We start from the raw sequence: 24,978 nt of genomic DNA, 5'->3' as shown, positions 1-24,978 counted from the left end.
TATGCTCTCTTTGGACGCTTCATCTACACGGGTCAGGTGAAACTTATATAATGAATAATAAAACATTAGAAAGATCTAAAGTGATGGAAATATATATATACATCGTGGTTATATATAACAATTTCCAAATCACGTAATCGTCGGGAAATAATCTTGTCAAACAGAGTTGCCATTGATTAGATAGCCGCGGTGGGATTTGAATCCGGTATTCTCAACATTCGAGTCATCGCCACTCAAATTTATATTCAGTAAAACAATATCTATTTTTCGTTGTATGCCCATGTAGTCCGTATATATAAAGTGGTGGTTCCAATAAAATTGATTGCTAACCGCTAAAATATCATCCGCTTCGATGGCTCCTCATTTTCAATATCAGTGAGCAATTTCAATTTATTTTAGGCCGTGTATATTTTTATCGGCTACTTTTAAACTTTTGTTAGAATCTACACTGTGTTGTATACTTTTGGTACCACCGGTCCCTCTTATCTTTGCTTGTACTTAGGCCCGTGGTTCTCTTTTGGTACTGCACCTATGACTTTATCGTGACAACGATCTGTTATAGTAATAGGCACTGATTTTCCCACAAGGAATAAATTCCACAAGTTTGTATGCGCCTTTTGTAATTGTATTTGGCTTAACTTATATTCAGGGTAGGTATTGTTCTGAAGCTTGATCCTCAAACTACGCCTTTTGAACGAGGTGTTAATAAATAAGTACATACATAAATCCCAGTAAGAAGAAGAAGATTATTATCTATACACTTGCCACGGTTCTTAAAAACTATCTTCTTTCGCTTGAACTGAATCCACTTTTATCACTTTCTGCATGTAAGCTCGTCACTTCAGTGTACTCTTGACCTTTGACTCTCTCTCTCTCTCTTGGCGTTCGTTGGGATGTCCCCGATTTCGTCTAGGTCTTCCCGTTCCAACTTTCCCATTCACATCCTACTACTATTATAAAGGCGAAAGTTTGTATGGATGTTTGTTACTCTTTCACGCAAAAACTACTGAACCGATTACCATGAAATTTGGTATGTAGGTAGCTGAAGACCCAGAATAACACATAGGCTACTTTTTATCCCAGAGTTCCCGCGGGATTGATAGGGTTTCCATGCGGACGAAGTCGCGGGCGGCCTCTAGTTCTCCTTATATATTTGTGGTCAGTTCAAGTAACTCGTTATTCTATTTTGGTCGTTACTGACTTTAATCAAAAGTTTACGTTTAGTCTAATGTTTATATATTCCGGTGTTCATTAAATGTTTTGGTTGTTTTTACGCAATTACAGTTATGTTGTTTCATTTATTTTCGACATAAGCCCTGCTATTATTAGAAAGGCTTGCGTGTCTACCGTCTAATTTGAAATCTCCGGGGTATTTACTTTTGATATATGTTTGTGTTGTATTCGGTAAAATCATTGAATACACACATTAGGAAACTTGTGTAATGTCTGATCCTATAATTTCATTGTTATGGAGTGTTTTGCGCAAACAAACGAGGTCATATATATTCACATCGTGAAATATCTAGTGTGGTATGTATATGTTATAAACACTTTTAAAAAGTTGTTAGTTGCTAGTCCATAGCCTAAAAATAAAGTACCATTTTTTAAATGATTTTAATTTCTACCACATTCTGTTCTAGAATAGTTTCAAAATATTGCATGTCTAATCGATCGCCGCTGTCATATGGCAACCATTTGCAAACTTTTTTATTTTATTTAGGCAATGACTAATGCTTTCAGAAGGCGCGGTCGGCAAACAGGGGGTGGGGGGGTCAATTGGGTCGCACTTGTTGCTCAAACAAACACTATTTTTGGAGCAGCCTAGGCCGTGTTTTGCATGGCGACATGCCTGACAAATTTCGAAGTGCTGATGGAAATTATTCGAACGTAGCGCACAAAGGAATATCGATGTTAGTTTTCCTTTTTGTTTGTAAATTGTTGATGTTTGTTTGTATGCGTTTGGAATAGTGTTAATTTATAAATGATATAGATACAGGACGTTTTTTTCTCTCTGGGTAAACAGGAGCGAAAGGCCACGTTCAGGTGGACATTGGAATCGTCAGTTCAAAATATGAACCCTTGAGCTAGTCTTGAGACAGTCCTTTACAGTAGTCTAGGAATACAATAGCTTTTTGTTAAGCATCAATAATTATTCATATGCAGAGACTACATAACAATATAATTTCATTATTCCTAAATTACGATAGAAGTAGATGGGTAGTCATTGCAATATGTCGACGTGTATCATCTACCTAGACAGGATTGCAAGCTTGATCGTCGCATCGAAAACGGAAAAGCCTGGTCTTTGAAGACGCTTATGAAGGGTAACTTTGTCTTAAACGGAGGCTCCTCGACATGTGTATTCTAATAGAAAAACAAAACCTTAACCTTAAACGAAATATTCAAGTGTATAACTTTACATAACACACCAATAAATATAAATCAATATTAATTGAAAACATTGCATAACAAAACTTGAACGAGACTCTCATACCAACTAGACCGATGAAATCGCATTACTAGAGCGTATATCACAGTACGTAGTTTTGAATACGACTCGAGTCGATATCTCGAATCGGTACAAATTAAAATCGATGCTAAGCCGAGTGGAGCGCGTTAATGGCGTAGAAAACTGACTGTGTAATATATAGGAGGAAGTCGGCTCAGGAGGGTATTGAAAAACTTATATTGAAGCTTTATATGGGTTCCGCTTGATGTTACTTTAATTCTTTATCACTTAATTCATACTTGGCTTAACTTGGTTAATTTCAGTTTTACTTTTTGTTGTAACTAACACATGTTTGTAGGTATGTAGAAATTACTTGGGGGAAAACATGGTCCAAATTGGATTAAATTTCCCTTAAAATACTTGCCGAGGTCAGACAGGAGTCGCTTCGTGTAAAAACCTGACCTTGGAGTGGGTCCAAGATTGTAGTCACAATACCTCAGGCCACTCCAGAGATGAGGATTCAGCCGGTTTTAACGGCAGGAGGATGACGGCATGTGTAAAGAAATTGAAATATCAATTTCTTACAGCCATTGAATACAGATTGACCTAATTTTCTAAATTTGTTCAGTTTTACAACCTATATCCGATGCGTGTGTTTATATTAGTTGAAGTGTAAATATAGCCGTAGCAATATCATTTGCGTAATGAATTTGTAAAAATTCTGAAACTTCTCCTCTAGACTAACAATGTAGGCAATAATTGAAGATTGCGGAAAACTGCGAATGTTTAAATTTTACTAAAGTTTTAAATGGTATTTAGGTCCTCGTGTCATTTTACTATTTAGATTGTCTAAAAATGACATCTTTACAAAAACTGCCACGTTTTCTCTGCACTCGTGCATTCATCAAATTATTTTTATATATAATTATTTTTCTGTAGGTACTATGCATCATTCCACTCCTAATTCCTCTTTTTTATTTATTATTATAATTTCAGAAATTCTACAGCATTACATACAATGCTACAAAACAAGATAATAGTAATAAAAGGCCAATCACATAATTCATATGTATTGTAAGAAATAGTTGCGAAGCGGGGACGCCTTTTTAAAAAATGAAACATTTGAAAGGCATTGTTTCCTGGGGTAGCACTTTATAAAAACTTACAGACAACCACCAATGTTTGTTATTAAATAATTAATCAAAACCTAGTAGCCCTTATTAGCACCACGACCTCTAATAAAGGCCGTCAGGCTAAAGAAAAAATAAATTATGCTAACTTTGCCAACGTCGTTACTTTCCTAAAATTTGTTAATAGTGATATTTCCTCCATTGCAAAACCATAATTTATCAGCCAACTTTTAGCTTATTATCTTTAAAATTTGCTACTTGACCTCACAAGACCTTCAAATAAATGACAAATATGTACCTATATCAATTATGATATCTTTGCCCTAGCGACAATGTACTCTGTATAAAAAATCCATTGCAAAAACTGGTAGGTTCTTAACAACGCGACCTCATAAGACCTTCAAGCTAAAGACAAATAAATTAGAATAGGCGACGCGTACGTGCTTCTCTCCACCACCTGTTGGTCGGAAGCGGACGGTTAATATGCTGTTAGTTATTTCGTGGACAGTATACGTGGTTGATACCGGTTGTTAAGCCGGAATTTATAGTGTCTTATAAAGGAGTTAGCTTTTAGGAGCAGTAGTTTGCTTGTAATATTTTGTAGTTGTGGAACGTCATTTGTCCAACGTCTTGTTAACTAAGATAGTAATATTGTGGTGTTAGAAATAATAAACCCAGCCTTAAAAAAATCTCTGATGGACCCTTACCCTTATGTCATCCATTTAAAATGATTATGTATGCATATAATGTTCGATTTTATTATATACATATAACGGACAAATTACACACACTGAGCCATATCTCAAGTTCCACACTTCTGTTACGGCATAACATAACTCATCGATACTATATGTTATATATACATACGAGTACTTATAGATGACATCTAAGAATCTCCTTTCAATGATTTCACTAGAGAAAAAATTTAAGATTCAAAAATAGTTTAATCAAACCTAAACATACCTACATAATCCAGTTCCGCCTTGAGGAAGTAAACTCGTTTGAGTTGGAAAGAAACTAATGTTATTTTAAAGTTCGCTCCGTGGAAGCGGAGCGGACAGACGAATTCAGTATCACACGTTGATTTTCTTATAATATGGATGTTTCTCCAGAAATATATTCTCATTCTACATTCGTTCCTTTGGGTTCTGCACCATAAAAAGCAAGCGTAGGTCCTGTCAGTTAGTCACAAAGACTGGCTAACTGTATGATAGGAGCCTGTCTATTGTACTTATAGTGTTGCCTTATTTATGTCAGATAGATTCTCTATAATATGATACTTATTGTATACTACTTACATACATACAAGATATACAGGTAAATATATATATATATATATATATTTAATTATCGAATTACAAAAGTAATGTATATATATACATTTACATTACTTTTGTAATTCGATAATGTTGAAGGTTTTTCGGGTAATACAGAATACATCATAATCAATTTCAAAACCTTTTACCTTGAGGACAGAAAGGGTAGCTTTATAAGCATATTTATGGGCCCAAATCCGAGTTTTCTATTCGGCGCATTAATTAAGTCGGAAAGCAATCTGCCTTCATAATTTAATTAACCCTTAATTGCGTACTCTACTTAAGCCGGTGTCAGTTTGGACCTACACGGTCCCATTGATCCCAATTTCCGAACGAATAAAATCTTACAATGCTGTAGCCCTCGGGGCGCGGCGATCCCTTCTCCGATTGGGCGTTATTTGCCCCTGCAGTTTATTGTAACTGTAGAGCGAGCATGCGCCATGTTTACTAATTACAGAACTTTACTATTTTATTTTACGGAACTTACAATTTTTTGTTTCATCTAAATTATGTTAATAATAGTAATTTGTTAAAGAAATTCTCATAAAATTTAGTTTTGCTGTCATCACAAGTGAAGTTTTGAAATAGTGTTAAAAAATATTCAGAGAACATAACAAAAAATAAATTAAATGTTCTCAAGACGTCTTCATTCGCGGCGAACAACTAGTCAATAAATAAATTTATATTTAACATAGCATGTAAGTGTTTTGTCTTCATCCCCCAAATCCAAGTTTGTAAGCTTTTCACACTGTCCACATTGTTAAGGATTGACCAATATTTGTTCATTGGCTCAAACATTTGTCAAAGGTCAAGGACAAAGCTCTGATCCCAAAACTTCTTCATAAAACTAAGTAGATAGGAAAGAGGGCAGCGTCAGAAATGAAAAAAGCTATTTTAATAAAGCATAGTGTACACTCTGAAATTGCAAAAGTTTTCTTATCTAATTTAATTTTTTACCGCAATAACTTCAGAGTTTTTCTTTGAAATTTCTATTGTTGCATGAATATGCATTAAATTAAATTATTAATTTATGAATCGTTTTTGGGCGTGAGGAACAAAAGTGAAGGAATATTTTAAGAAAAAAAAAGAAACGCCGTCATTTTCAAAGTGTTCACACGGGCGTATGGTTCGTTCAGTGCGATAGAAATTTTCCACGTATACGCTTTAGTATTTCACCTTTCTTTTTTAGTGGCAAAGGAACGAAGGGGCGTTTGGCCACCGGCCAGAAGCGGCCCCTAAACCTCCACTCTTAATGCCAATTCCGGCTCTCTCGGCTTCACGAACTATTTAATATATATTTTTTTTCATAATGACGCAGGAAAACATTAAAAGATTATCCATGGCATGTCTTGTATTTTTAAACGGTTTTATTCAAATTACTTTTTGAAAATTTTCAATTCACGTAAATTTATCATTTTTTATTGTTTGTCATATATTTATTTATGTTTTGTAAATTAAACCATTCATTTAATTATCTTTATTTAATTAAAACTTTGACGCAATCTTGGTAATATTTTCTTTTAATAAGAATTTCATAGTTTTATTCGATTCCAAGGTCCGCGTTGAAATACAAATTTAGACCACCTTTTTTTTCATTCACCTTTCCTTTTAATACTCTAATGGCGACTTTGTGGATCGGCAAAATGGAAATACTTGGAAAGTGTAATTAATTTTTCCGCAAATAATTCGACGGAATGTTTCATCAATTCTAAGTTTATCTTGCCCTAACATTATTAATTTTTGACCGTCCTGTTTACACTGGGGCTTTCAGGGTCGTGTTAATTATTAGTTTATTTATGAGGATAGGTCGAGATCGTATTTTCTCAGAAATGGCGTCACCAGAATATCTAACTTAAGTAGGCCTCTTAGTTACATAACTCGATCAATACTGTTCATTTATTAATTAAGTTTCTAAGTGAAATACTAAGATAAGCCGCAGGGTAATGTGGTCTTTGGTGTGATAACCAGTAGTTGTGCCTACGGACAGACATGAAACATAATTCGCATGTTCTTTTTTCATGTAGGTACTTACACAATTATTTGTAATAAAATTTAAAATAAGTACCTGTTGTTATAATAAAGTTAGGTAAATTTTGTCGTAATATTAAGATACCGCAGCTTTTAGCAAAATACAATTATTCTAATTTGTTTTTTTTCTCTTTTTCAGGTAAGTACGAGAACTCATTTCTATTTGAAGGCTAAGAAGGTATCAATTAAATATGTTTCTAAAAAAATATACCCACAAGATAATTAGCCTTATAATAACAAGAAAAATAATTTGCCAAAGGCATACCCAATTAACAAGATTCGCAATTTCTTAAGCCTATTCTAAGAATTTTTGAACGAACATTTATTACATCTCGAAGAAACAACTTTTCAACTTTTCATTTTATTTTTCGAAATTTTATTTGTTAACACGTAATTAAGCAAAATTTCTGTATTTTCAACGGGTTTCAAATTCTTTTCAAATATTTTATCCAAATCTTTCTTACAAGAATTTTAATACATATTTGTTTTACTTTAATTAAAAAAAAAAAAAAAAAAATTCAAAATTTTTATTCATTACTATAGGATACTATATATCGCTTAATAATTGTCAAAACGTATGGTTAAACAACATTGGTTGACGTAAAATAAATTACTTAAAAACTAATCTAATGTTTCTGTGTGTACTGTACAGATTACATTGTGGTTTTAATTTTAAAAATAAATGTTTCCTGCAACACGGATACGAGTATGATACCTAGAATCGCTGGTCATATTAACCCATTTGACTCGTTTACATTTTTTTATATTTTTACAATATAAATTTATTTATAGTCAAAATATCGATATTTTATCACCAGATTAATATAGGAAAAACATTAAACTTCCATCGCGGGTATAAATAGAGTACACATTTTTCGGTTCTTCGATTCAATATGTTAAGGACAGGTTAAGCGGAAGGGTTCGCTAAATCCTAAGGCGGACTTCCATGACAGGTGGCACTGAACGAGTGTTTCTGGGGTGTGGGGCAAGATATAAACTGATAGAGAGACATTAATCCGCAAGGAATATAAATGTATGTAGTAACGTGTGGTTTAGCAAAAAAAATAACTATTACTTCTTACGATTTTCAAAGATTTACTCTTAAGTCAAAAAGTAGATAAAAACTGTACCAAGAAGTCCAATTCGTTTTTCCTAATTACAAACTAAATGACAAATTATATTCAATGGTTAATATATAAAATATCCTATAGAAAGTAATACCGGAATCGAACAAAGACGTTCCGAAACTCTCTTAAGGATGAAAATAAAATCGCAATTTTCTTTTAAATTGTACGTTTTGCAATTTAAGTAGGCAGAAAATTAATGTCCCTGTCCTGATATCGGGAATCCTTTCAGAGCTATAGTGCCTTAGAATCTTTATTTATGGATAAAAGCTTACCTACCATTCTATTGTTATATCTCCTATACTTGAGGATTCCATTACCTTTACCACGGCTTTGGAAAGATTTCCTTTCTGTATTTTCCGATTTTTTAAACCATTTATATTGGAACGGGTCGGGATTATTTTTGTTTGTCCGTGACTGCTGGCGTGGAGGCAAACTAAAGGCTAACGGTATTTTTAATTTAGGTCTTAGTGGAGGTTAACACATCAAAATCTTTTTTTACATTAACTTAACACCCACGTATTTGAAATTCCTTATTAGATGTTTAACATCGTCTTTATTATTTCGAATGAGTTTATTTTTAACAATTTTTGTGTAATTTTTTTTTTCTTATTTACTTTTCGAAGTTTAAGAACAAACTCATTCCCATTACGACAATCTTTACATAAAGTTATTCAATTGAATACGCCGCCGTAGTATCTCCATACAGTCCAATAAACTGTATAACACAATGGACCAAAGTAAACTCCCGTCTGATCCCTCCGGACCCGCGTCAGCCCCGCACGTGACCCGCTCTTGATTAAATACAATGATTATTAGAAATATACGACATTTGTTGAAATGCTTCACGGTTATTTTGGGGAACGCCATCTGTTGACAAATCGTGACAATTTAACTATATACTACACATATGGCAGTAAAATCGTTTGATATTTTAATCATTAACGATTGAATGATTCGAATTTCAAATAATTTCAAACGCTATACAATTCTGAAAAATCGAAGATGCGTTTCTTCAGAAAAATCTTGCTGCACTCATGTAGAATAGACCGGGTTTATCCATGTGTGTTAAAATGTGAGCCAAGTACGCGAAGCACTTAAATTGTGGTGGCATTTTGCACATCAATCTATTTTAGAGGAAGATGAATGAGTTGCTTTTACTCATCTGTCTTTATCTAGCAGAGTCCTTCCCACATTGATGCTCTGACTATAATTGCCAATTATATCTGTTTTGGTGTGATCCTATAATTAAGAATCCTTTCCTATTCCGCCGCCGACGACATATTTCTTTATACAAAGACTTTTCCAAAATATTAACTCGTTGTATGCAACGATAAATAATATTTACCAAATGGCAGGCAGCACCCCTATGAGTTGCTTTTTCATTCTATCCCAGAATTATCCCTTAAAACGGCCACGTGTCATACAAAATCCAGGGTGCGTTTGTAAGGGGCGCCTAGCGAAACCAATTTGCCCTTTGTGTTCCCTGCTTCGGTAATACTCGGATCTCTCTTTCACGCTTGCGCCAGCAGAAATAAGAGGAAACCAGACATAAACATTGGCATTTTATGAAGTGAGGGCTGGAATGAGTAATAAAATAATCCTCTGGGTTCTGCGGAAAATTCTATAGACTACACGACGTATCTTCATTTCGGGATCGAAACTCGAACAGTTATTTATGCATACTCTTTTTAACCGACTCCAAAAAAGGAAGAGGCTCTTAATTCGACCATATTTTTTTTGTATGTTGTGAAGAATAGGTTATAGGTACCTACCTATTTGTAGCTTCTTTCCCAATTCTAGCTGTGATAGGCGTCTGCTTGTTTTATCTTAAAAAGTTTAAATTAATTCCTCGAAATCCATTAAACTCCATTATTTGGATTGTAAAGTATGAAATAAAGCTTCAGTTCAAATAGAAATTAGATGTTATTTTGATAACGGGATAAATTTGAGACATAACCTTGTGAACACAATAAAATTTATCAACGATCCTTTGACAAGGAAAAAAGTAATACAAAGATTACATATTTTGGGAACAAAAAGTGCTCGGCCAGTGTTTTTCTTTTTATAAACGTTCGAAATCCGAAATTCATTCGAACTTACCGTCGTGCAGCCTCGCCTTAATGACCGAAGACTATCGATTGTAATGTGATCGTCTGGGCGTACTTTTAAACCGCACCTTACTTTGACACTTTGTTTGCGTTGTGATAATGTAAATATTTATTGTAGGAGTACCTACAGTTCTATATCAAACTTAAACATCTTTGTTTATTATGATAAATATTTTATTATGGTTGAAATAGATTACAGTTGAACGTGGCGTTTCAGATTTTTTTAAGACCGTTAGCTCATTCTACCCCGCAAGGGATATAAACGTGACTATATCTAGAACAATCAAATCAAAATCAGTCTTTGAAACGCCTGGATTTTTCTACATTATAAAGATGTGACATTTGTTTTTATTTAAGAAACAAACGACAAAAAATTAAATCCTCTTTACCGCACATAACAAAAACATTACAAACAAATTAACATAAAGAAGGTAATAAGTACGTGATTCTTAATTTAACTGGTTTTAAATAATAATATTACACATATCACGAGAGATAAGAAATTTGTATCTTGAATGTATCTATTTTTAGTATCACATTTAAGAACCTTTTCGTTATTGGTAATTATACTCCTTGTTACAGCCAGTAAATTGACTAAAAACATATCTATGAATAATCTACATTCGTGAGGTTGTTAATGTGTATTTCGATCCAATCCTGTTAATGGTTTTTTTGTTTACCGTGTTATAAGTGACAAAAGCCGTATACAAGTGATTTTTCTATAGACCGAAATTTATTTATGGAAATGATATGAATTTGATGGGAAAAGTTTTTTATTTTCGTTTTCGCCGTGCGGTTTTCTGCGCTTTAGAATAGAACCACTCCATATCTTTTCCATGGATGTCGTAAAAAGCGAATTAGGAACGGGCTTATAAACTTGGAATTCCTCTTTTAAGCGATGGGCTACAATCTGTCACTAATTGGATCTCAATTCAATCATAAAGCTATACAATTGAAAATGGTCTTTCAGTATTTAAAGATTGTTGGCTCTGGTTGGCAAAGGATATAGACGTGACTATAAATACTTAATTTTGAAATGAATTATAAATATAAAACTTACAGACAAGCTCGAACCCGAATCAACCTAAATAGTAAGTAGACTTACGAATTTACGATTCACAGTATTAGGTTATCTAAGTTATAAACTTGTAAAGGTATCAAGAAACTTTATAATTATAAAACTTCTCCACTAAAAGCAGAATTATTAATGATAGAAACTTTTCATAAAAGTCGTTGCTTAAGAAAATGGCCGCCATTGTTATAAAAGTCTTGTCTAGTCGATATTTTACTCTATATTTATGACAAATATAGTTATGTGATATATTGCATACAAGTTTACGCACTTACTCGGATATTATGATATTTCTTCTCGCTTCTGTATACAGCCTAATATATTATCATGAACATACAGGATTCTCAGACGCGGGACTATTTTTCATGGCTTGTTTGAGAAAATAGACCTGAAAGGGCTTACCGACGTTAATTTGGACAGAGATAGATATACATCATGTACAAGTACTGAAGTGAGATGGAAGAACACATTAAGACAATATGTGGATGGTTTATAACCATCCACATATTGTCATAATGTTAAATTATAGTTGCCTATTATGAAGTTCAATTTCAAATTAGAATAAAAATTCGTTAAGACGTAGACATATAAGTGCACGTTGTATTGATTGATAGACTATTTTGCTACAAATAGTTAGTTATTTTAACATTATACATACTAAAAATACTTGAACGATTTAAAAAGAATAATTTCAAATTTAGATCTAAGCAGGAGCAACAACAATAGTAAAAAAGTTGAACGGATCAAACACGTTTAGGTCAGGTCTACAACACGCACGTTGAAAGCGACATGGCAACAGTATCAGCGCCAAACAATGGAGTAATAATACGTTAAAAAAGTTGTAATAATAATGCATAATTACGTGAAAGCACAGCGCGTGCCATATTTTAATACAGTACTTTACAGCTTAAGGGGAGACCGACAGCTGCGTGCGAACGTCGCATCTGCCAGCCCTAGAACGCACACAAGCGTGAACAGGCGCACACTATACACCACACACGCACCCTTCCGCCCGACACGGTCCGCCACGCACACAAACAAAGGGACACACACACGCGCACACACCTTGCTTCCTATAGACTATAGGGTGTTGCCATTGTGACACGAATTCAGGGTTGGCCCGATAACAGTTTTGTTTTTACTTGTTGAATGTATGATGGATGATCGGCGATGATTGATCGAGTCCTTTTAGAGTTGTTTTCGTAATAGATTTCACAAAAGCGTAATCTTTCGCTTACCGTTTCCATGTTCATTTGACTCGATAATTGTTCGTATTGTTGTGTTGACACGATTTGTAATCGACAAATTTTCGAATTCATTACATTCTACAAGCTTATGTATTATTAAAAATATTTATTCGTGATTTATTAAAACGTAAAATTTTCTCAGCCAATTCGGTGTTTTAAATGAGTGAAGCTTATTAATTTCTTCTTATCCTCGAAGTAAATAGAAATATCGTAAAATTTTGATTTCGAAAAAGACGAAATGTCGTGACGGCCCTGGATGCAATTTAATCAGTTAATGTATCGCTCTGGGGCTTTGGGTTTACAACCTGCAATACTATGGCAAGCTTTAAAAGGCTGTCAGGATTCTAACCAGAATTTATAGTGGTATAAACATGAGCCGCCATTTCACATTTACGTTTTTTGCTCCTTTTACCAAAATTCTGATGTATTCGTTTGACTGGACTTCCGAAAACAAAATTTTATTTAAAATATAACAATATATGGTGTTAAATCACGATTAAGTGAAAAGTCATTAATATTATGTACATATTATAAATTTGTTCATAATATTATTGTATAATATCCATTAAAACTGCATTTTTGAATAGTTTAATTTCGTAGAAATCTGAATTTCTATGTAATGGTTCATCATCGCACCTCATGTTGTTTTTTCAATCGAATGAAATTTCGCAAAACGGTGTCGGTATCATACAATTTTACATAAGATTCATCTTTGCTTAGCAAACAAAGTATGGATTTGGGTAAAAATAAAAATATATCATCGTAAAATATTTCGTGGTCGTTAGAGACGTATGTTTGTGTCAAGTATCAAATAAAATGTACGCTGGATCCATTGTTAGAGCAAAACCTTTGTGCCGTTTTATTAGCTTCCCTATAAAACTTGATATGGATTCTGGGAATTTCCTTTTTAAAAATGGCACATTTATTTTACCATTATTTACACTACAGCGCCTGCTATCACAGAAATCGAAATATTAATATTCCGAATAACATGGCTGCTATGCTGTTTTTTAATTAATACTATAAAAATAAATATCAATTCACAACCCTAATTACTGCGCGATGATGACTCAACCGCCGCGCGTCGGCAATTTTTCCATCATTAGCATACTTTAAACCAATATTTACGTAATTAAAAAATTAAAATTTACTTATTTTCCTTATTTACTAACACTTTTAAAAACATACATTTCTTAAAGCATTTGATACAAGTATTCAATGCTACCATATGATAGGCCGAGTAAGAATCATACCACAAGTTGTGCACTCAAACTTCGTCACACAAATTCCCAGACAATAAAAAGTCGTGGAAATTCGAATACGGCAAGTACCTCACGAGCTTCCGAAGTTTATGGTTACATCAATATGCGCACCGTTCCTACTCACGCAATTCCGAGTTGAAGTTGCGACACTCGAAGTAAACATTGAATGGTATTGTAAGGATGTATGTATATTTGTTCGTAAAATTATGTTTCAATGATAACCATGGTCGCATATTCTTTTATTTAAATTTTATTGCATCTAAAATAATGTACAACAGTTGGACTTATTACCATAAGGAATTCTCTACCAGTGGACCCTTTTGTATGTTAAAATATTTTTTCTTGTTAGATAATGCCATATTAAATTGTTTCTTTACTCAGACTTTGAATTATAAACAGTCTTTCACTAAACATTTCCTCATTAATTGCTTCATAGTGTTACTAAGTACGCGTTTAAACCCAATATTTCTCGTGTGTTACTTGAACTGTTAATACGGGATACGCAACCTCTCATCCCGTTTGATGTCTAGTTAAATATTAACGATATTAAGATTAAATTGATGTGATCCCGGGATAAGAGCTGGAAGCCAAAATTTTGATGGGATGCGTAATGTTGATTATGGAATATTAGGATTAATATGATTTAAAAACACTTGACTTTAAACATGTTTGGCACGTGTAAGAAATAAATTAATAGGTTCATATTATCATCTAGAGGTACATGTCTCTTGAAATATCGCAAAGAGTAATAATAATATAGATTAAGAATGTAATGATAAGATGTGTGCTTTGAAAAATTTCACAAGGACCTCTATTTAATAACAGCAACTTATATCTGTAATGCTCATCTAATTTACACGAAAAAATGCCACTTTTGCATAAAACGAAACTGAATTTTAAACATGCTCTTTTAAATTACGATAAAATCTTGATTCAAGATTTGCCCAAATTAAAGGTCTGAATGAAATTTAAACCCTCGTTTAATGCATATCGTGTAAACAAAACCTTGTAACTTCAAGCACACAGCTGTAATAAAATTTTAACAGTTAATTAAATAACCAAATTTAAAACAAGTAACATTGTAAAGTACAGTCAGCATATTAGACTGCCTTGCCTGGAACTTGTTTCACTGTTACGTTTCAAAATATGCGAATTTTGGTGAGCTTGTGTGGTGTCGAAAGTACATTGTAACTTTTCTAATTCACTTTACTCTGCTGGTTTGCTTGTTTTAAGGAATATTACGTAGATTTAGAACTTCTTTCGCTTCAAGCGAAAAGATGAAGTCTCTGCCTACCTCTTCAGGAAAGAAGGGTGATTTTATGTATGTAAGTTTTCTGCTCTGAAAATGTTACTTTTACAATATAAAGACATTTCAAATCCCTCTGAACATTGTGTATTTATTATTAACTGAAATCGCAATACTCCTAACAACTAGAATTCCCAGCAATGCGAGTTTCTCTCAAGAAAACATGTGAACTATTAAAGTAGCAGTCAAAGCTATCAGTGTAACGACAGCTTAAAGTTCCCTACAGTCGAGACACGTACGACTGAAACACTTCTTGATAACGGTTCTTATTTCACTTGTTTCATGCTCGATACTGAATGAAATTTGAAACGTGTACATATATACCTTTACAAGTTAAATTTTGTTTATAATAATAATTGTCCTTAAGCGTAACTGCTGCCTCTCTGACCTTGCAGAACGTAACACTTTCGGCTCTGTATACCCCGTGAGGAAAAAAGACGTAATGTGTGTGTGTAATTTGGTTTGCTGTATTTTCTCGTAAGTAATAAATAAAGTCAAATTCTTAATCACTCTGTAGCCTATAAATCAGATTTTTTATCCGATTCCCGTAGGTTTACAAGTTAATCCCAAATGGCATACGGCGTTCACAAATGGGCTAAAATGTCACCGAACATCTGCGGACCCAGGGGTCGGATATTGCCAGAATGTGACTCGGCATTTCGATAAATGGTATTCGATTATACCCGGTGTTAATCGATTCTGACTAACCGAAAATTTGACAAATGAAGATAAGTTTGTAAAGGTACCTAGTTATACATTATATATGTATAGGCTTCGGCGGAACCGGTACTGAAATATCATGTCTTCACGATTATACAATAAAAAAAAAATACGTAGTTGCAGTTTCTACTTTTCCCTCACATACGGAGGTATCATGTTACCATGAAAAGACTCCTTCATTTAAACATTGGGCCAAGAACCTCTCACTGTCTTAATGAAAAGCTTCGATTAAAAACAATCAAATTACCTAACACATAAGAAATTTAACCCTTAAAAATATCACTGGAAAGAAATTGTAATGAAAATTAAAATTTTAAAAAATCTGTGTTAAATGCACAGCAAATTAAACAATTAAAATCTTTCGACTTTATACCACAGCGTTCTGTTTAGAATGTTGTTAACTGGACGACGAGGTTACAATTAACTGCCGTCTTTTGTACTAATTTCTTTGTTTAGTCACGAACTACAAAGATTTTTTTGTGATTTATATTCAGTAATTATTGGTAAGATTTATAATTCAAGTCGTGTATGTTGTTAAAGTTAAAATAAACCGCAGTTCCGTTAGCCTTGTCACTTATAAAACTATTTATTTTGTATACAAGATGCATGTGATTCCATTGTCACTTTCATAAATAAATTCATAAATTTAATACGCTTATAACAATTCCAAATTCCATATAGCCGATAAAACTGTATTAGGTCTCTAATTAACTTGTAAAAAACGCTGCGTAACAAATGTACATATGTACCCGTTATATGTATACCTACATTAACGTATTAATTTTTGACCAACGTTGCGGTTTTGTTGGTCCCTTGTTTTTTGCTGGCCCGCTTGCAAATGAAGGGATCAGAATTAAATTTGTCCCTGTAACCGCTAGGAGTAAACGAAATTTGTCCCCTCACTGCTACACGTGAAAAATCATGGGACGACCTAATTAGGCTTTTGTTTTTTATGACGCGAAAATGGACGTAGTTCTTGTGGAAATTGTAATTTCGGTTGCTTATTCAAGGGACAACGCAATTTTGTATCCAACATTCTTTTTTTTTTTACAATTACAAAATTACTTTTTTCTCAAAATTTTAACACGAATTGTGAGACCATTTATTCATATTTAACCTAGATAACATATATACTACTGTGCAGTTTGCTGCAGTGCAGTTTGTTACCGCTTCTTCTGCACTGACGCCTTGGAAGCGGCAGTAAACTTAGTATTTAAGTAATTTATTTGACGTCAACCAATGTTGTGAAACCGAAAGTTTTGACAATAATTAAGCGATATGAAGTATCCTATAATAACTAATAAAAATTTTGTATTTTATACCCTTTTTATATTGGAACAAAAAAGCACTCTAAATTTTCCCCAACCCCATGCCCTAGTATCTTCATTTCCATTTCATTTTTCTGATCCAAATATAAGATGGTAGTATTCCAGCAATGTTCTAATGTACTGCGTGCATGCAGCCGCAATGCGCTGGTCCCAGGCGGCTGCGGCGGGCGGTATCCAATGACATTGCTTTTAGTGCATATCGTGTACCAAACAAATGTAATGGCCGAACACGAAACCTGCAAAAATATAGGCGCCATAACGTAATGTGATTTTTGTAAGGCTTTAAAAATATGATTTCTGTTCATTTTAATTTAGTCGTCGACAATACTACTGCTTGCTGCGGCGAGCGGTATCCAACGATATTGTTTAAGTGCATATCGCCAAACCACCAACTAAATGAACCAAAGAAACTAAATGGGCGAGCACGAACCGGCTAAAATGTAGGCGCGATAACTGCACGAGTAGAATTAGAATTGTGAAGTTTTTTTTTTTAATAGTTGTCGGCATTGAATTGCTTATGCTTTTTTATAAACTAATGGCTGCGGCAAATATATGATATGAAAAGACGTGATAACTTTTATTTTAATATTAAGGCCTAAAAATTATTCGTATTTAATTTTGCATTGAAGTGGATACACATTTTTCTACATGAAAATTTTCTGTATGAAAAATGTATATACATTGCAATGCAAAAATAAGGCAAAGTGAAATTAAAGAAAGCAATTTAATAAAAAAATACGTAGAATAAAATTTATGCAACAATTTACGAGAAATAATGAACCAATTAAAGTGATCCATTGTAGTTAATTATGCATATGCATACTGCTAAACAGCATACTTTACGTCGACGCAGTGCTATTTTATTTTCTAAAACCTGCATTCAGTTTGCATGAGTAATGCTAAAATGACAATGTTATAGTTAACCATTAAAACTGAATTTCTAAAAAATTCTTTGTTTGACCTCGGATAACTAACATTACATTTAATATACAAAATTTCTTAAAAATCGGAAGTTATGAAAAATAAAATATTACTTTCGCGCTTATAATTTTACTCACTTTGAATGGATTAGCGAATGAAATAAATTGCCTATTCGTAGTTCCTTTTTTAAAGAATGATTTAAATGATTAAAACCAGTGTTTCAAACTACAGATAACTTGTTCCCTAAGAACAAGTTATCTGTAGTTTGAAACACTGAATACTGTGTTACCCATATTTATAAAGAAATACACGCGATGGAGTTTGCAAATTCTTTAAAATAGTACTCTACGACCATAGAATAGAGTAGAAATTCGTTTATAAAGCCACATCGTCATATCTCTTCCATAAAGCGTTTAACTTGTGTAAGTTAACCTGTAATTTTTCCGCGCTTAATGAAAATTGCATCAAAATGGTCGCCAATACTTTGATGTCTTACTATTACATATTACGACAAATTGGTTTAATTCCACCACGTAATCAATAATACTATTAATATGACGAGAAAGATTTCTTTTCATAGATTGCCGTGTGGTTCCCGGCACCAATAGAAAAAAGAATAGGACCACTCCATCTCTTTCCCATGGATGTCATAAAGAGCGACTAAGGGGTAGGCTTATAAACTTGGGATTCTTTAAGGCGATGCTAGCAACCTGTCACTATCTAAATTCTATCATTCAGCCAAACAGCCGAACGTGGCCTTTTTGAGACCGCGCTGGCTCTGTCTACCCCGCAAGGGATGATAGACTTGATTTTATGTATGTAGTAGATTTCTTTTGTTTATCGAAATATGCAAAAGCTACAATAATAGGATATTTATTGACTAGATTTTCAATAGTTAAATAGATTATAACTTTTATTTCCGGAAATTTCCATGCAAGCGAACCCATGGTCAAAAGTCTAGTAAGACAATAAAGTAAACGGCCAGCTCCTTGTTCCGGCGATATTACGTAACTTTGAATCCTCAAATATTTCAACTTTCCTAGTTGTTCTCGCTTTTGTTTGAACGAAAATATACATCAATTCATTACTCCAAACATTTTGTTGTCCATTAAATATTAAAACTTCCTAACTTCACAAACAGCAGCCTGTAACCGCTGTCAAAACTTCCCACTTAAAATCCCAGTGTTCCGGACTTATACAATTGAAGGTACGCGAATTTGTATTCTATTACTCCAATTTTGTGGTTAAAGTCGCGCGATGACACCTGGCGGTGGCAAATTGTAACCCTTACTCGAAACGTAACTAATGAAATGGCATTTTGCGCTCTCTGTCGTTTCGATTCATCACAAAGATAAGCGGAATATCAATTCGTTATTAAACTACAGCTCTGCATTTTTAATTTTTAAATTTCGAACACCGCATTTTAATCGCGTGCTGGCCAGTGTTACCTTTTCAAACACGAGATTCGAGGCACGGGAACGTATTTTATTTAGCCAACTCACTATGTTTCAAGTTTTCTATCACGCAAACGGAAACGGCGAAAATTATTCGCATAACAACGGAAGAGTATAATAATTTAATTCGAAGAACACTTATTTATTTTTAGATAACAGAACGTGATATTCTATTAAAAATTCAAACGGTTCTCATCTCGAAAGTCTGAATTGAAAATCGTCTGCTCATTAATGGGCCGAAGAGTGAAAAATTAAAAGCCGCAAGGGAGATAGAAGCTCACGTGTGAGTGAGAGGGCAGATTTCTCTCTTAACAGCCAATATCCGGTCGATCAGCTGTGCGACGGAAACAGCTGGCGGTTCGAGTGCTCGTCATTCACTCCCGATTTTTTCAAGTGACTAACGACTTTCGCCTGTAACGAATTCGAGGCAATTTATTATTTTTTATGAACACAAAAAATGACGACGTCAGCTGATGGCAATTCCGTTGCCAAAAGTCGCACCTTATGCTAGTTTTTTTAAAAACTGAATACGTAAATAGAACTGGCACAAACAATACAACAGTTTGTGGTCGTAACACGTCCCGACCTTATTACTCATTAAAACTAGCGGGCAAGGTTTTCTTGTATCTGGGTTAGACCCTATCTGGGGTAGATACAGTGTAAAATAGTACACCTCGACTGTAAAATAACTTTGTTTAACTATTTAGTATGTCTCCATCTCGATGCGCACTCAAAAGCTTGCTTAAATGTGTTAATCCCAGTCGTGACGTCTTAATTAAAACGATTCATGTGAGTAGTAAAGGTAACGACACACGTACACGATGTAATGTTACAAACATGTCTTACATTGTATGTTTTCTTAGATTCTGTTATTCAGGTTAAGCATTACTTACCATATATTTCCAAACTGATTTATGCATTTTAATATGTCCTTTTACATTAAATTTTTACCTATATTTATTTCTGTAATTTCTAATGTAAAAGACCATATTACATATTGTCTTTTTCACAAACGACTTACTGAATTTATTCGACTCAAATTTCACATTGCCAAATAAAAGTAGCAAAATTAAACCCAGTACATATTGTCAGTTATACTTCAGCTCGATAACGTGAACAATTTCAAAACAATTCCTCAAAATGAAACGTGCTCCTTTTATGTTACCCCTGAAATCGTGACAATTGTTTTAAAAAGTTCACTTCTGGAAACTTTTGTCACCTACATGTGTTGATAAAATTTGTTAATTCCCTGTGGTGACGTGAAGGGTATTAGGATTGCCCTCCATTAAATTCTAATATTATCTCAACACTGGCCCAAACGTTAGGCTCGTATTATCCTAACCAAATCCTCTACATCTTACAGTCTGCATAATATCTTACAAGAACTCTTGTAAGAGATTTTTTCTCGAATCTTCTCATATTCCCAGTGGCACCTTCAGATGTTGCACTTCACTTGGAGCCCGGGGACCGCTAGTCCGTTAGTCGGTATAACATTTTTTACCCCTAATCTTTTTAATAATATACCTACATATAATCACGCCTTTAGTCCTTACGGGGAAGGCAGAGGCTACAGTCTCACAAAGACTGAAAGGCCATGTTCAGCGGTATGAGGAAATTGAGATTTAAATAGTGAATTCTAAGTTTATTAGCCGATACCTTAGTGGTCTTTTTCTACCGGGAACTGCAAGGCACGCTTTAGTAAGGTATTAAAATTTAGTAAATATGTGCGATATTCTGTATTTTTGATTATATTTATTTTATGAACTTCGAGTGGCCTTTCCCAATTTTGGCCGAATGACTCGCTCTGTGTATAGAGCCTTAATGTATACAGGCATCTTCGGGTATTAAAACGTCATATTGCTTGTTATGTGATCAATCAATCTTACTCCCTGACCTAATTCGGGAGCGTCGTCCCGTTTTTATGATATAATTAACTTATATTACGCTTTTGAATATAGATTAGACCGCGATCAATGTTTATCTGGATGACATATTGCTGTTGTTTCAAGAGTGACAGGTATTGATATATGTATTTTATTTTAAGTTTATCAGCTGTTGCAGGCGTAGTGTAAGCAGATATTTCATCGTTCCTATTGCCACGATCCCTGCATATTTATTTTTATTTTTTTCATCCATATTCATTCAAGTCTTTTCAGTCAAATTTTCGGTTCGGGGTACGCTGGACCAAAACCAAATCAGAGAAATTTTCTCTGATTTAACCAATATACATGCTTTTTCCAACGTTCCTAAAGCTCGCTTGCCTTTGTGATTTTATCAAATGTATGTCATGTACATCCTTAAGGAAAATAAGCAGTAATTACTATTGATCAATGCTTCTTACAGTTGTATCCCTAAAAAAAGTAAAAAAATATCATTAATTTTCTAGCGTTATATAAGCTACGAGTTTACAACTAAGCCATAGAACGTCGTAGCTAGATCGTAGACAATCGTAGGCGTCTACGGCCTACGAATCATTCTCGTAACTATTCTACAACAAGTACTCTTAAAGTTCATGTCTGTACGTACTGGAATAAAGATAAACAATCTTGATACCTACGTCTTTTTTACTTAAAAAATATTAACTAATATTATAAATGCAATGGTAAATTTATTTGTTTCCTCTTCACGCGTTATCTACTGAACCAATAATCTTGAAATTCGCGTATATACATATGATTGAGAGTCTGGAAAAGGAAATAGGGTATCCCGGTAAAAAGTACAGTTTTCGTAGGATTTGCTAAATTCGCGCGGGCGAAGTTGCGGGTAAAAGCTAGTAGACTATATTTATCAAATTATTCCCTCTTATCGCACTACGTAACTACGTATCATTGAGTGACCTACTTTCACGAAACATGTTCTATTCCGCCGTCGGAGTAAATGGGCCCGATGACGTGACAAAATGACGAAGTAAACTTATATCAGATTTCAGAAAACACTGTATTTTCACCTGCTGGTGCTGAATTCTCTCGAAAGCTTCTCACTTGAAGTGCATAACAATTTAAACCTTTTATAAATGTATTGAACAACACAAATTAAATTTTATTTTACTTCTATATTTTTATTATTCTTCTTAAGCATATTGGCAAGTCATCTTATCCTATCTTTAACGATTTTAATTTCAATCTGTGACTATTTCAATCTCAATGTTTCTATCAAAAGATTTAAAAAGCCAGTAGGTATATTTTGCATGCATTTTTATGAAATAACATTCAATACTCAAAAAGTTATAGTAATAATTGGATCACAACTTGTCACTTGATCTTTGAATAATCGAAGATTTGAATTGGTCAGATTTAGATTAAACGTGGTTTGAAAAGTATCGATCGATTGTTTCCACGCGTGATAACCCGATAACGCCGACATGAATGCGTACTATCGTCGACTTATCTCGAGAGTGGATTATAGATATAGTATATAAACATCGCAATCAGGTAATAGGTAACCTGGATTGTAATCTAGGTTTCTGTGGAAAATATGCGCAATTACCGTATATATATGTATGTCCTTTTAATTATTTTCTTTGGTTTTAAATTTGATGTGATGTTATCAGCCCACTGTCAAGTCACCTGCGATAACGCTGTGTGGTATGTCATCATTTATTACAGCATGAACATTATTTTTATTACAACATAATTGTTTGTTATTCCTAATAAATAAAAACGTATGACATTAAAATGGGAGACCCATTTTAATCAACTGTAGTTATTTTTCCACGTTGTGTTGTTTTAAAAGGGAATTGAATAAATAGGATGATGTTTCATAATCTTAACAGCAAAGACTTCACAAAGCACAAGTCTCGAACTTACTTCAAGGCTAACTCAATCTATATAATTTGTATAAATACAGGTTATTTATTTTTTATTATCTCAACATTCTGAAGTATCGAAGCTGGTCGGAGGATGAGTGCATCCAACGTCGTTTTGCAACCTTAATAAGCTCATCAAACCACATTAGGTAACTAAAGGTGTATTTACAAAGCAAACTTGATATTTATAGCATAGTTTTAGGAAGCGAAATAATCGATATCATTGACGCATGAAGTAATTAATATTAGATCTGTTTGCCCGGTCCGAATGAACTAAAAACAGGTGTTTGAGCAACACCCACACAGACGTGAAACAGATAAGTTGCCATCTTAAATTAATGTTGGTAAAATCAAAATTTAAAAATGTATTAACTAAAGGAAAGGACAATAAAAAATTAAAGTATATGTAATAATGAATTTATTTATTTACTCTTTATTGTATAAATTACAATGTGTAAATACAATAGGCGGACGTAATGCTAATAGCATTATCTAACAGACTACCATTAGGTTAATCAGAGATCGTTTGTGGGTAATAATAAATAATAAACGTAGGAATATTATTACGTCGTATTATTTAACCGACCGAAGTCGGTTAAATAAAATAATACGACGTAATAATTGTAAGAATGTTATAATGTCCTAAAATTAGTGAAATCCTAGACATTCTAGGCAGTCTATTTAAGTTTATTACAAAATATATAAGGTTTTTCTTTAGTTATTTCTTTCGTGTTTTGGTTGAACACTCCTTAAGAATCTGTAATAAATAGGTTCTCCCATAAGTTGGTTATTATCTTTATAAGAACTTAATTGACCATGATTCAAAATATGCCGATAACGAGACCAGACCTGATACCACATAATGGAAATGGGTTAGCAAAGGAAAAATCTTCCAGACAAAGTCTTCCAAAATAAATTCTCGTGCATAATCATATATTTTAATGAAATAATTCAAAATATGCTTTTTGCTATGCCAATATTGTACGTCGTTTAATTTAAAAGATAATTTATATTATTTGGTCTAACCCAATTCTTCAATGTGTAATGTTCAGTATAGTGGCTAGGGTTCTTAATAAAATGGTTATTGACTATCATTTTTCAGTCAACGAAATTACAAAATTAGTTACAGTAAATCAAAGGACGTTCGCTAGATACTTCCATACTGTTGCATAGTAACCAGGGAATAGAAAATTCATGATACATCAATGAAATCTGAGTAACTAAAATAACGAGTCTCAAGTAAAAGATCCACACCTCTCTTTGATTAACATTCATCACAGACAGATCTCGGTCCTTTGCCTGGCGAGGTGATTCTATAAGAACTCAAAACAAATCAATGTTTTTTTTTATTTATTATTATGGGACATTTCGAACATCACTTAATAATTGTCACTTCGTCTTTTGGTGTCACAACATTGGTAATTGCCAATCAAGACGCCAGAATGAAATCATGTCTATTTTTGATATATTTGTTTCTTCTACCTTTGAAATATTAGTTGAAGAGCCCTATCTGTGATTAATTTTAATTTGTGCCACAGTAAAGGCGCGCCCAACTATAAATTAGACCCGTATGTTCTCAATTTCTGAACTAACACGTACGTTTACAGTCCGTGATTTGAATTCGGTATTCTTGCGCAGTCTGTTTTGGCTCACAAGTTTACATACGATATTAGGCACTTCCCAAAGTTGTAATATCCCTGTAAAT

The 24,978-nt window shown here is 33.6% G+C and overlaps 1 protein-coding gene across 20 annotated transcripts in view; it reads left to right on the top strand.

Annotated features, from left to right (window-relative positions):
* Nucleotides 1-24,978, top strand: part of LOC106135600 (brain tumor protein) — a 342,528-nt gene that overhangs the window by 300,295 nt on the left and 17,255 nt on the right. The window contains exon 1 of one of the 20 annotated variants that reach the window (XM_060950269.1): nucleotides 22,944-23,052. The exons of the other annotated variants lie outside the window; for them this stretch is intronic. Coding sequence (XP_060806252.1) covers nucleotides 22,964-23,052 — 89 coding nt within the window. The 5' untranslated portion in view covers nucleotides 22,944-22,963. Of the gene's footprint in view, nucleotides 1-22,943; nucleotides 23,053-24,978 lie in introns of those variants that run through there. 20 annotated transcript variants of the gene reach the window in all.

Source organism: Amyelois transitella, chromosome 21 (genome assembly GCF_032362555.1).
Source record: "Amyelois transitella isolate CPQ chromosome 21, ilAmyTran1.1, whole genome shotgun sequence".
In the NCBI taxonomy this organism is placed as follows: domain Eukaryota; kingdom Metazoa; phylum Arthropoda; class Insecta; order Lepidoptera; family Pyralidae; genus Amyelois; species Amyelois transitella.
The sequence above is the reverse complement of the archived record's forward strand: the minus strand, read 5'-3'. Positions and strand labels throughout refer to the sequence as shown.